At 45.0% G+C, this 14,162-nt stretch overlaps 1 protein-coding gene across 1 annotated transcript; it reads left to right on the top strand.

Annotated features, from left to right (window-relative positions):
- Positions 1–1,771: 1,771 nt before the first annotated feature.
- On the top strand, positions 1,772–11,859 carry PPP1R3G (protein phosphatase 1 regulatory subunit 3G). The gene has a single exon (XM_016126804.2). The coding sequence runs from the start codon at positions 1,889–1,891 to the stop codon at positions 2,954–2,956; it is 1,068 nt and encodes a 355-aa protein (XP_015982290.2). The 5' UTR covers positions 1,772–1,888; the 3' UTR covers positions 2,957–11,859.
- The last annotated feature ends 2,303 nt before the right edge of the window (positions 11,860–14,162 follow it).

Raw genomic sequence — 14,162 nt, 5'->3', positions numbered from 1 at the left:
GTAAAGGGAGTCAAATATATGGTGGTGGAAGATCTGACTTTGGGTGGTGAACACACAATGCAATATACAGACGATGTATTATAGAATTGTACACTTGAAACCTATATGTTTATTAACCAATGTCGTCCCAATAAATTTCATTTAAAAAATAAAATAAATAAATTACTTGGGTTCAAATCCCACCACAAACTAGCTGTGAGACCTGGGCAATGAAAAATCTTTCTGTACCTTTATGTCCCACATGTAGAGCAGGGACAATAACTCCTACTTCCCAGGGTTGTTCTGATTATAAGATCATGCACAGGGCACCCTCAGCACTGTTGACCACTGGGCACTCAGTCAATATTAACTATTAATATGATGCTTACCCTCCACTTACCAGCACTTTTACATGCCCCATCCCAAAATGCCTAAAGCCTTGGCCCCTTTAATTCCGCCGGACCACAAGGTATTTTAGTTATTACGCGTCCATTAAATGATTTGGGTAAGCTGGCTTTGCTTTTGATTTTTTTCTGAAATAGTGGATCTGTGTTTCTAGAATCAACAACGTTTCATACAAGTTACTATACGCCGTCCACATAGGTTTATTAGTAGTTCCCAAAATGCAGTCCCGAGTGCAGCATCAGCGTGCCCTTGTTAGGAATACTGTGGGCCACCACCTCAGTCAGACCTACTGAATCAGAACTGTAGACTGGGCCCAGCAATGCCTTTTTATAACCCCTCCCTGTTATGCTGATGCGCGCTAAGTTTTGAGAACCACCGACTTCGATCAAAGTAAACCTTAACAAAACAAAAACAGAAAACAAACATTTTTGGAAGTCTCCCCCTGGTTCCGCATTCCTTCGGAAGTGCGTGGAGGGGCTCTCGCAGCCTCAGAGCCGCAGTCCGGGTGCGCGTCAGGCCCCCACTGCTGGTGGGCGAGGAGGAGGGGGCGCAGGGAGCGGTGGCGCGGGTGTCCCGCCGCGGTGGGGGCGGTGCACGCGAACTCACAACTGCAGCGGGCGGGAACAGAGGAGGAGCAGGGACGTGCTCTCAGGCCCCGCGCGAATGGCCTCCGGCAGCTCGCTGCGTTCCCACTCCTCCGCGCGTTCCCGCACCAGATTCCGCCCAGGCCCACGCCGCGCAGCTTTCGGAAGCGCGGAGAGGCCAGCGCGCCCAGCTTCTGAGTAGGCTTGGAGCCGGGGGCGCCCTGAGGTTTGGGGAAGGACGGAAGAGGACGGAAGGGAGGCACTCCGTGCTCTCGGGCCTCACGGCTCGGCTGCTTCCCAACTTCCCCGCAGACGGGTTTTCCTCATTTACTCCCCTGCCCATGGGACTTCCTGAACCGATGCACAGCCAGGAGGAGCCCTCTCTGCAACACTCCGAAGGGCACACAGGTCAGGACCTGTGGGCTGACTTTATGGGTAGGAGGAAGACCGCTCGTGCCAGTGTCGACGAAAGCTGAGCGCGAGTTTATCCGGGAGCTGCGGAGGCAGGACCGCCGCGGGCCCCGCTGGGGTGGGAGGGAGGTGAAAGGGAGGCCCCGACTTCCAGAAAGCTGTCTTCCACTTTCCGCTGGAGTGTTCGGGAACCCCGCCCACGTGCTCTCGCCCCGCGCCGCCTTGCTTCCAGGTGTTTCGCTGCCGCGCCTCCCCGCCCCCGGCCCTCCCCCGTGGCGGGCAGGTTCAATCCCGAGGCGGCCTGGCCGCGAGCCGGCCCCTGGCCCGCATCCTCCTCCCACTCCGCCCTGGCAGCCGCTAAAACCCCGAGGCGCCCACGTGGAACAGTGTTTTCTTCTGAAGCCTCGGGCGGGCGCTGCGCGCTGTCAAGAGTTAAAGGTGTTAAATCTCCAGAGGAGTTTTGAGCTGAGGGTTCGCGACCCAGTCAGGTCCCGAGGCCAGCCGGCTTCATGGAGCCCCAGGGGGCGCAGCTGCTAACTTTGGAGGCGCAGGGACCCGCGCCCTTTGGAGACCCCCAACCAGTCGAGGAGCTGCCCGCCGGGAGGACCCTCTGCATGGAAGATGGCACGGACGACAGCGACAGAGCGGAGTCCGGGAGCCCCGACGCCGAGTCCTTGTCCCTGGAAGAGGAGGCTGCCCTCCAGGAGCAGGAGGAACTATTGGATTACCGCCGCCGCCTCCGCGCCCGTTCCTTTTCTCTGCCCGCCGACCCGATCTTGCAGGCGGCCAAGTTCCTGCAGCAGAGACAGCAGCTTGCCCTGACGCTGGGTGCGGAGGACCGCGACAGGGCCGAGGACGCGCCTCACAGCCCGGGTGGCTGCTGCGCCAAGTGCAAGAAGCGGGTGCAGTTCGCGGACGCGCTGGGGCTGAGCCTGGCGAGCGTGAAACACTTCAGCGAGACCGAGGAGCCGCAGGTGCCGCCAGCCGTGTTCTCCCGCCTCCGCAGCTTCCCCATGAGCGCCGAAGACCTGCAACAGCTTCCCGGCCTTCTGGCAGCGGCTGGCGCCGCGCCCCTCTCCGCGCAGTCTCCCGGGCTCCGGCCGCTCTTTGAGCTTCCCGGGCCGAGCGCCGCAGCAGAGCGCCTGCGGCAGCAGCGCGTGTGCTTGGAGCGCGTGCACTGTTCGGCACCCTGGGGCGCGGAAGTGACAGGCTCTGGACGGGTTCTGGGCTGCCCTGGGCCGAGCGCCGTGGCCGTGCGCTACACTTTCACGGAGTGGCGCTCCTTTATGGACGTGCCTGCCGAGCTACATCCAGAGCCAGTGGAGCCAAAGGTGCCAGAGGCGCTGCCGGGGGAACCTGGGCCTGCGGGTGCCGAGGAGGAGCCGGGCGTCCAGCGTTTCCACTTCTCGCTGTGCCTTCCCCCGGGCCTGCAGCCCAAGGAGGGAGAAAACACAGACGCGCCGAACGTCGCCGTCCACTTCGCGATCTGCTACCGCTGCGCCCAAGGCGAGTACTGGGACAACAACTCAGGGGCCAACTACACGCTGCGCTACATGCGCCCAGCGGACGCTCTCTGAGCGTTGGGCGTGGTCCTCGGCCCCCTGCACCGCCCCGGAGTGCTTCGAGGGACCGGGGGAAGGGGACTGCGCCGGGTACTTGCCCGGAGGATTTGCTGAGCATCATCCACCTGGAGTGAGGGGAGCATAGAAGGAAAGGATGTTGCCGCTCAATCCTAAACTTGCATGCAGACAGATCCTGCGAGCACAGCATGGCTAGATCCGGCAAAGCACCTAACCTCCCCGCCACTTTTCTCGTTGCTTAGATCTTCCTGGCAGGCCTTTTGAAGTCTCCCTTCTCTGTCTGAATGGGAAGAAATCCTTAAGACTCTGAGCACTAATTTTATCTAAGAAAAAGGCTTCTGACACCTGAGTGGGGCTGGTAGACCTCGGTATGTGTTTTAAACAGTAGACACCATGTTTTAGCCTTTGCGGCTTGCTGGAGACCCCTCAGGTCTCAGGGAAAGGACTTAGTATTCCCACCACATCGCACCACGAGAAGGCGCTGAACTGTGGGTGCGCGCAGGAGCCTTCCCAGATGGGGAAAACCAGATGGTGCCTTGGCCCACTATCCTTTACTTTTAACTGGGAAGTGGGAGATGTTTGCTCAGACTTGATGTTATTTACTTGTGCCTTTGTGTACAAATGTCCCTTAAAAAAAGTAAAGGCCACTTGCACACCCTTTTATGCTGTACTTTATATTTCAGCTCCTCGGGGTTTGGGAGGACTTCCTCAGCCGATGATGCGTGCAGTTTAACAATAAACAACGGTATTTCCAAATTTCCTTTCTTCTGTCCCTCCTCTCTGATGTGGAAAGGCCCAGGTTTCCTATACTGGGCAAAAATGTTCTTTAAAATGTTTTGTAGAAGGGTCCTGTCCCTCGATAAAGTAAGAAGTTGGCGAATTGAAACGCCAGAGTAGTAATCTGGTAAGCAGGCCTTGGCTGTGAGCAGCAGGAGCTGGCCATTCCTTTCCAAACCCCTTTGTGTAGGCAGAGCACAAAACAGCTGCTAGATTCCTCTGGGCCATTAGCAGTCAGGGAAGCTGGTCTCTTAGTTGCTGAACTCCAAATTCAGGAGATGGATGAAAAGATGGCTTTCTGTCCCACTCGGAGCCACAGTGGGTAGTGGTAACTTGATAGATAATGAAAATGCCTAGGAAGTAATTACTGCTCAGAACCAGAAGGGTACCCTGCATGCTGGAGGGCTGTAGGCATCAGGTCTGGTCACCCTTCACTCACTGTTGATGGCTATGGATGCCAAGATGAGATAGATGGCCATGCAGGAGCAGGGTGGGTGGGCATCCTAGATGAGGACTTGATTCCTTTCTACCTCGGTTATCCCTTGGCAATTGGTCTCTCTTTAGTTTTCATATTTTCCTGCACATGATTGGTACGATCAATCTGTTTCGTAATGGTTATCTTTGAGGAGGAATGGATGGTTTCGCTGTTCTTCTGTGGAACAAAGATAGACATACTATGTATGGTCTATGGGCCAAATTTAGCCCGAAGCCTATTCTTATCTGAGAGCTGAAAAGGGTCTGAGATCTAAAAATGATTTTTTTGCCATTTTTTAACAGTTGGGAGAATTCAAAAGAATACTATTTTGTAACACAGAATTGTATGAAATTCAAATTTGTGTCCATAAATAAAGTTTTATTGGAACACAGCCATGCACATTCATTTACATGTATCTATAACTGTTTTTCTGCTATAAACAGAGTTGAGTAGATGCAACAGAGAGCATATGGCAAAGTCTAAAATATTTACTATCTGGACCTTTATAGAAAGTCTGCCAACCCCTCCTCTAGAGAAGCAGTACTTTTTAAAACACTATGTGCTGAGAGTTATACCTAATAAAGCAGTTAAACTTTTGGTAAAATTTGCTGCTTGAAATATACCTCCTTTGGGTAAAGGTAGAACTGTGCATTACTCTTAATTATCTTGGTTAGAATAAACACTAAGACAATTATTACCATACTGGGGAGGAGAATCTACCTGTTGCTTTCTTTCATCTGTTAACCTAAAAAAACAGGCCTTTCAAAGTGAGAAGCAATAAGCATTTATTTGAGATTAAAGAATAGCTATTTGGGATGCATTGATTCAGGCAGAAGCCCAAACAAATAGTGTCTCAATTAGGAGACAATGGCAATAGGTATTTATGATAAAGGGAAGGGGGACAACTACATCAAAAGAAGGAAGGCCTTTTTGTTGGTACAGATAACATAGTGATGCTGTTTCTAAACTGTTTTTAATGTTCAATCTAGTAGTCATAATAACTTTATTGCTCTCTTTGCAACCAGTTCTTTGGGGTACAGTGTTGCTTTAGGCCCAGTCCAAAGGTTATTTTGCCCTGTTTAACATTTCAAAGGTTTGAAGCATAATACCTGGGAGGCAGTTTTTCTAGCATGGCAGCTCCCCCTCGATTTTAAAGTAGCTCCATTTATTATTCTTATTATTTTTTGATACATCTAAGAAATGACAAATCAGTGCACCTGAAATATAGCACCCATCTGAATTAACATCAAGCTACGAAAACTGCCAGATATCTCTCTGACTCAAATCGGGACATCTTAAACTATAGAAATATTTAGTTTGAACTCTGGTTTAAAGACATTTGACTGTAGCAGTGTTTGCCAAAGTAATTGATCATGGTAACATTTTAAAATAGCAACTTATTAGTGGAAAGCCATCAGAAATTAATGAATTATAATTTACACTTGGAGTAAAGCAGATTAAAAAGTGGTTGCATTGATGAAATAATGAATACTTAATTTATATGTATTTGTAAAAACTTTACAACAATAGAAATAAGTGAGTACTAGAATTACATCTTTGCTGTTCTTATTAAATACAAAAGCAATTAAGTCTTTATGCAATGTTCAGTATTGGGTCTGGTATACCATTTTTTTTTATAGAGCGTTATTGCATAATGACATCATCTATATTTTACATAGCTCTTGTGTATGAGTACATTTTAGTTGAAAAGCATTGATAATGTATATAGCCTATCACTCAGATTGAAATGCTGATTGATATGTTAATAATGTATTATTTTGGATTGGGATTATTTAAAATGAAATTAAGATAAATTTAGAATCCCAATATAATGATAAAAATAATCATTTTCTCTGGTATTCTTTAAAATGATAACTCATTAGATCTGGAATAAAATAGATAAATTTTTTTTTTTAAGAGTTATACAGCAACTTGTCTCATAAAAACTTTTTCAGAAGTGTAATTTGGAATTCAAACCATTAATTTTAAAAGTACTTATTTCATAATATAACAGCTGTCAAACATGGCTGTTAGGAAAGGAAATCTAGCTTTGCTCTCCCCCAAATCTTGGAAAAAAACTTTTTAAAGGTTCAGAATTATGTAGGATATTTTGAACAGCCCGGTCTTTCTGTACATGATTACAGCCTTTCAAAGTATTAGAACTGGCAATCTTCTAAATGTCTATATATTTTATAAAGTGCCAACTTTTCATTATAGATGGATAACAAACATATTGTAAAGAAATATAAGGAAGTTAAAATAGGTTTTATTTGTTTTTGAAAAGGTAGTTTCAAAGGAAGGGTCAACATTGACTAGAGTAAGGAAATATTTAAGAGTGTATCTCCTGAATAGAATGAGAACACATACTCATCTCAAAAGCAAAATTTCCACAATGCACTGAATTAATATTGCTTTTTTTTTTTTTGCAGTAATATTTACCTCAACTTGAATAAATGAGGGTCATTCTGTTTAAAACTGTAATGGCTTAATCATCTTGACCAGTCGTAGTGATCAAAAACTAAGTTCTCAGATCATTTAATGAACCTGACCTCCACCAGAGAGATTTCAGGTTTTTCCTTATGGGCAAGTGGGTCCACGGATCATTGGGTCCAGAGATGGTAAAGGGAACGTGTGTCCCTATCTAAAGAGTTTCTGAAGCAGTGGCTGGAAATGTGGCAGTCTGTGTGTAAAACCAGCAGTTAACAGTAAACATGTTTAGGTATTAGTATTAGGTATTAGTCTAGAGATGTAGGTTTAGGCTTTAACTAAATGTTTCAGTTGCTTTGGTTGTCACGTAGTTTTATAGTCAAAGATTAAGAAAGTATGTTAGTCATGTTTTGAAGGCCTGCCTGTAAAGCAAGTTCCAGGAAAAATGTCTAAAAGCGTACTTTACTTGAGATAATAGAAAAATGCAGCTAGTTAAGCACAAAACGATGATAGCTTAAACAATAACAATGGTCACAAGACATTTAGTTTCTGACTTTTGCTTTAAAGATAATGTCAGTGATGCACAATCATGAGATTTTTTTTTGCAGAAATATCTTGATTCTTCAAGTTATAGTGCCCGACGAAAGTGACAAAGGCACCAGACAAGATGACATCAGGAAGTGAATTAATCAGACTAAGGAAACCGGCCAAGGTTTACATTTGAGAACTAACCAATCAGCTTCCCACTCAACTTCTAACCCCTAACCCTCACTCTATGCCTGTAAAATCCTTTAGGGAGTTCAGATTTTGAGCACTAGCTCCCTGATCTCCTGGCCTGGTGCCCTGCCAATAAACTGCTTTAATTCTCTGCTGCAAAATCCTGTGTTCAGTGTTTAGCTGTGCTGTACAATGAATGGGCAGACACTCTTTGGTTCAGTGACATATGGAACAAAGGTTCCCCTTAGAACCCCAGGTTTATGAATTAAGGTAGCTAGCTGGTTCCAAGACCTAACTAGGAAGGCCAGGATCCTACTCTGGGAAGTGGTCACTGAACTCTAGAGCCCACTGAGCTCTGGGGATTCTGAGGCATCTCAGTCCACTGGGAGCAGCACCACAACTCAGGCAGACAGACATCCTGCAGCACCTGGGAGAGGGCAGTTGTCCTCCATGAAAGTTGGCCTGAAGATAGAGAAACTTTCACCTGTCGAATGGGCAGTGGGCTTTCTAGCTGACCACGCCTTCACATGCTCACCCTTCCATCTGCCCTGACCAGGGTGAGGGCTTCCCCAGTGACTCTGTGGTTCTTGAGTCCACGCACAAAATGTCAGCTCACAGAGAAATAGACTTAAGCTCATTTCATTTCTGGAGTTTTAGTTTTGGATTCTGTACATTATTTCACAAATTCCCTATTTTCTGCTTTCTAGCACAACAGTTTTTGCATATTTTAGTATGCTAAGTGTTTTCATTCTGTGACTCAGTTGTGTGTCTCGTAGGAGTGTGTTGCCTCGAGCCACTTGGGGTATCGTGATCTGTGTCACATGTTCTTTGTCAGAAGTTCAAGGAACAACCACCATTGGGAGGAAATGGGATGTTTTGCTTTTTTGTGGCATCATGGGAAAGAATCAACTGTGCATTTTTGGTTCACGCAATGGGACACAGGTTTGTAGGTGAAAGGAGAGTACCATGACGTCTGGTCACTTAATAAGCAACCTCGACAGTGAGCTTTTTGCAGTCTAGCCTTTGCCCAGCCAATCATCATGATGCCAGGGCTTGGACAATCTCCAAGGCCCAGGATGTGCTCTTTGTAGTCACAAGGGCAAGGGGCTGGAAGCAGAGTGGCACCTGACAACCTGGGCTCAGCCCAATGACCCACCTTTCCTCCTACAGAACAGTCCTGGCCAATTTTCAGATAAACAGACCTGTGCCTGGAAGCTCAATAGGAGAGGCTGACCAAGGTTTCTCTTCCAGACTACATAATAGGCACATTACGCAAGGTGACCCGCTGTGCTTCCTTGTTCCTCTTGGACTCCCTTGCTGATCAGGGAGACTATCAGAATACATCCTAAATGGTTCTTTAATCCTCTAAGGGCTGGTTGTTGGGATGCTAAATACTGTAACTTTAGGTTCATAAGGATTAAAAGTCCTTTGAATCTTTTTGGTAGACTTTGCATTTGCATTTTATGGAGTTTAGTTCTTTGACCTCGGCCATCTGTGAGCAGCAGACAAGCAGATAAATTTTGGCAAGAAAAGAACAGTTACATTTTAGCTGAATGTAGATTTTTGAGATGGCAAAGATCAAGGGCTTACTTTTAGATGTGCTAGTGAGATTTGCCTAGAAAATCTAAGGGAAGAAGGGAAATCTTTTAAGTAGTGAGTTCAGAGACAGGTCAACTGGGGAATCTACATATATACAAATATCTCTGGAAAGCAAAGATATTTTAGAGTACCTTACGGACCTTTAAAGAAATTAACAAGTATAATTTCTCCATGATTGTATTAACTCATCCCGTTTGTATTGTTGGCATTGCTTAGGTCCTTTGAAAGTGTTTACCTGAAGTCATTTTCCAAGGAGAGTCAACAGCATCCTAATACATCATGAAAAGGAAAATTTGGTCTGAAAATATGAATTGAATAAAGATTGAAAACAGGTGGATGTTGTGATTTAAGCTTGAAACATTTAATCTCCCCATTGAAAAATTCATGAGCACATCCTACAGATGGCTTTTCTGCAATAGCTATACATGTGTCATGTTAAGGAAGTACCCACTCCAGCAAGAGAGAAGTTTCTAGCCACTGGAAACTAATAATCTTTAAAGGGGCCACCTTGTGCTCTCTAGAGCAGTGGTCTCTAGCCTTTTGGGCACCAGGGACCGGTGCTCCTATGAGAATCTAATGCCTGACGATCTGAGGTGGAGCTGAGGAGGAGCTGCAAATACAGATGAAGCTTCACTCGCTTGCCTGCTGCTCATCTCCTGCTATGTGGCCCGGTTCCTAACAGACCACAGACCGGTACCCATCCACAGCCCAAGGGTTGGAGACCCCTGCTTTAGAGAATACATGGTTTTAGTGCCTCCCGTGACATCTTTGAGTGAAGGACCCTTGTTATTAGGAGACTGTTGTGGTGCAGTTGAAGTAGCATCTTTTTATACCCTAAGTAGGTGAAAGAGCTTACTATTTCTCAGAGAGTTAGCTTTTTTCTAATTTTTACACTATTAAAAAGAAATGTGAGTTTATTTTCAAAACCACTTTACATAGTCCAGAGCATTCTATTCGTATGTTCCTTTCAGTTTGGTTAAGGAGGAGTTGTGTTTTATGTTGTTTTTGATATTACATTTTGAGCTAGGTAACTCCAAAGCCCAAATATCACCTATGTCAAAATTAAGTGCAGAGTCCAAGATTAGTGAGGTCTGTTTGTTGCATTAGGATTGGGAATTTATAAATCTGATTGAATTTGAAGATCCCTGGGATATAAATTAATATTAAACAGATAATTGCAGATATAAATGTTTGTTAAATTGTAGACAAGTGCTTAACAATGAAATACATAATATGTTCCTTTGGGAAAACAAAATCTTAGTACACCTTTAGAAAGGTATATGAGTCCCCTACTTTTGCCTCCCATCCACCAAAATCTAAACTCGAGGTTGTTTCTGTTACCAGATCCTGAGTTATTTTGGGCTTTGCTTTTTATCAGAAAGTCATTAAAAAGGAATTTATGTATTGGTGCAACATGCCCAGAAAGCCTAACTTTTCTGACAGAGGAAACAATATCTTAAAACATGGGTTGTAAAGGCATTGAGTTCTTAGGCCAGGGGCTGCCGTGCTCTGCATGATCCCCCACTAGCTAGACCCCTAAGAAGGCAGAAGGGATGAGATACCTGCTTCCCAGTGGCATGTCCTCCCTCTGCCTCTGCAGACTCCGGCCTTGGTAGAAGTATGCTAAGGTCAAAGGCATAGCTTTTAAGCCTTTGCTTTTGGCTCTGCCATATCCAGTTGGTTCGGAAGATCTTAAAACTGGAAGCTTCACTATCCAGATAAATCCGTTACAGCCAAGGGGTTCTAAAAATGATTCAGCAACATTCTTTGTAGGCACAGGTATAAGAGGCAGTGGTGGACACATGTGATAAATGATCCCTATGTGACAGCAGAGGTTTGGGATTGTAGGGCAGGGAGACCCACCTTAATGGACAATGGCTCCTGTGAGTGATGATGGAGTTTGTGTTAGCCCACTACCCAGTGTTGTTAAGGTCCCCTAGAATGTCACTGAAATGCCTGTCATTTCTCCAGGGTCTGAACATGCAACAGAGCTTTCCAGGGACAATGCCTGCGGAGGGCGCTGACCTGCCAAAGGAAGTTTATAAGAGTCCCAGAGGTGCTCGTCAAAGCTGGAGCAAAGCTGACCATCAGCTTTCGTTGGCACTGTGTCTGCCTTCCTTAGCTGAAACCAGATGGGGCTGAGAGCTTCTTTGTCAGCCATGTAGCAGCAGCAGCAGCAGCAGCAGCAAGAGTGGGCCATTATTTCAGACAGGATATTTTTATGTGATTATATTTACACAGTTCCTTCTAACAATGTGAGAAAATAACCCTATTAACTTCCATTTTAAGATTTGCTTGAGAAATGTGCCCAGTGTAAAGTTTGGGATGAGTAACACATTTCTGTGAATTTGATTTTTGAGAGTGTTTATTTAATTTTGGAAGTATAGTAGTCAAAAGCCAGCCTCATGTTTCTCCTTAATTTCTAAAAGAACTGTTAGTTATATATTTATGGTTTTAAAATGTCTTTTCAATTCTGAGGTATTTTTTGTTGTTGTTATTGTTTGTTTTTTTAAAACTTTCTGTTTGCTGTTCTGCTGTGTGGTTACTTTTCTGTGTTAAACCTAATACTGCTGAACCAAAAGTCCTAATGTGAATAAAGCATGTGAAGCAATTGGTACTTTAAAAGCTGTTTTTGAGTCTGGTGACATTTTTGGTGGTTACAACTGGGGAGGGGAATACCATTGGCATCTAGTGGGTAAAAGCCAGGATGTCCTAGCGTCCTACAATACCCAGGACAGGCCCCGTAGCAAAGACTAGAACCCTTTGTGTCCTAACTTTTCAATATGTCTCTCTTATTTGGTTAGATAGAGACCCATACAATGGGATGTGACTTGCCTGGATTATTTCACTTAATTCTAACAACTGTCAGTTGGGAAATGGTGTGGCAAGACAGCTTGTCTCCATTCTGGTTGCTGAGAGGGATTTCTCCCATTCTTGTGGTATCTTGCCCCACTGCTCACTGCTGCTGCCCCCAGTGACCTGCTAGGGGCAGGGACAGCCATTGGTTGTAGAGTTCATGTATCATAGGCTCTGAGGTTGGGTCTTCTCTCGCACTAGTGGGAGGCCACAACCTGGGCAGTGTGTACACTCTGCAGACTTCACACTTCCCTGGTGTGAAGAGTCTCCTTTGGAGTATGGACTTATTTAACATATTTGATCCTCATACTTGGTGTTTTTCATTGCAGCCTACATCAATTTTGAGGATGACATTCTGTCTCTACTAACTCTAATTTTTAAAAAAATTTTTAAAGGTACAAAACTTAGGCTGCCAAGAAGTTGGGTGCTACTTATTGGTCCCCCTTAAGAGACTCCAACACAACTCTGAGATAGGTATTATTCCTACTTAAATGCTGAAGAAATTGAGTGTCAGAGAAGTTGAGTAATGTGCCCAGTGAGAAAGAGACTGAGTATAGATTTGAACTAGAACAGTCTGAACCAGATCCATTGCTCTTAACCATGCACTGCCACACCAAACACAAACAGAGAGGACAACACATCTGCAGTTCATCCACAGGAAAACAAAGATTTTGCTTGGGTTCCTGCTTTCCTCTTTGGTCTCTCATGAAGGTGCAAGACATTCAGACCTCTTAATATCTGGACAAGAGCTCAATCTCGATCTCCCTCCTTCCTACCTAGGTCCTATCATCAAAGTTCCAGTTACCTACTCTTTCCGAGGAACTGACAATGGACTATGTCCCCTTTTCAGTGGGGGACTTACCTACTAAAAAACATGAACTTCTTGCAGACTTCAACGCGGCCCCCTATTTCAATAAAAGACAGCATTAGTCCATACAGAAAATTATGCAAACCTGCTTGAGCAAACAGGAGAATGGTTTTGATGGGTACTAGGCTGTCATGTGGAATCTAAAAGCAGCTGGGCCTCTTCACAGCCTGGAAGCCAGGAAATATGAAGCTACCAGAATCAGGACGGACTCTCTCTGCCTCATCTCTGCTCTGTTCTGCTCATTCTTCTCTCCTGAAAGACTGGATTTCTCTTCTCTATCTACTTTATAGATAGAATATGGTTACTCTGCATCTTCCAAGTGCATGTCATTTGAGTTCCAGCGAATAGCCCAGATAGAACTAGAACTCTCAATCCTAATTCCATGTTTCTAAGAGAACAAATGTGTTCCACTTTGGGTCAGGCATAGCTGTCCCATTAGCTATAGCTGGAATTGGGGTAGGATTATGATACAAAGTGTTGTCAAAAGCTCCCAACTCCTGTTTATGAGGGAGCTAAAGAGGCTCTCATGAGATGGATAGAGACCCCAGGGTCTCTACTGCAAATAACACACACACACACACACACACACACACACACACACACACACACAGCAAATAACACACGCACACAAATGTGAAAAGCAGCCATACAGTGATGTAGTGTATGTGGATGTGCATTTGTATTAAGAGGATGTGTAATCGCCTTATGTCTTATTATTTTAGTGATGGGCAACCCCATTCTGCCAATCTTTCAGGATCAAAGTATTCAAGTTATCTTTGCTTCACTACAATTATTTCTTCTGTGTATTCACCCTTATAGAACCTGTCATTTGGAAATACCTTTTGGATCCAGTATTTCTTCTACATCCAACCCCACTGCTGCTGTCCTCAGCCAGTCCTTAGATCCCTCACATCTAAGTTATTGTAACAATTTCCTGGCTGGCTCTTCACCCGTGGGCATTCTGTGTTTCATTACCCAGTTAATCTGCTCCATATCACCCGTGTCTTGCTTAACAGCCCCCTCTCCTGCCAAATAAAACTCAGACTCCTTAGCCTAGAATTTATGGCTCAGGCAGAAGTAATTTCTCCTTCTTTTATATGTCACCTCCTGTAGTTAAAGGAAGGATCCACATCTGGTCCATTTCTACATCCCTACGGTGCCTGACACAGTTTCTAAATGAGTGATAGAGCAGCTAAGTTATCGCTTGCTTACTCTAAATCCAACATGGTAGAAGATCTTTATGTGCATTATGCATTTACAATCTTTACAATACCTGTAAGGTAGGTATGTGAGCCTACCTTTTCACAGATGAAGAAACAGAAGTTTAGAGAAGCTACTTCCCTGGATCTCATCATCAGGGAGGTAGAACTGGAAAATAAAGGGCTTAATGGCTTTCTGGGCTGTCTGTAGCTTGGGGTACTTATGGACCTGTCCATATTTCTTCAACAGGAAGCCTCTAAGGAATCAGGACTTACTCCCTGTTC

Source organism: Rousettus aegyptiacus, unplaced genomic scaffold (assembly GCF_014176215.1).
Source record: "Rousettus aegyptiacus isolate mRouAeg1 unplaced genomic scaffold, mRouAeg1.p scaffold_m13_p_1, whole genome shotgun sequence".
NCBI lineage: Eukaryota > Metazoa > Chordata > Mammalia > Chiroptera > Pteropodidae > Rousettus > Rousettus aegyptiacus.
The sequence above is the reverse complement of the archived record's forward strand: the minus strand, read 5'-3'. Positions and strand labels throughout refer to the sequence as shown.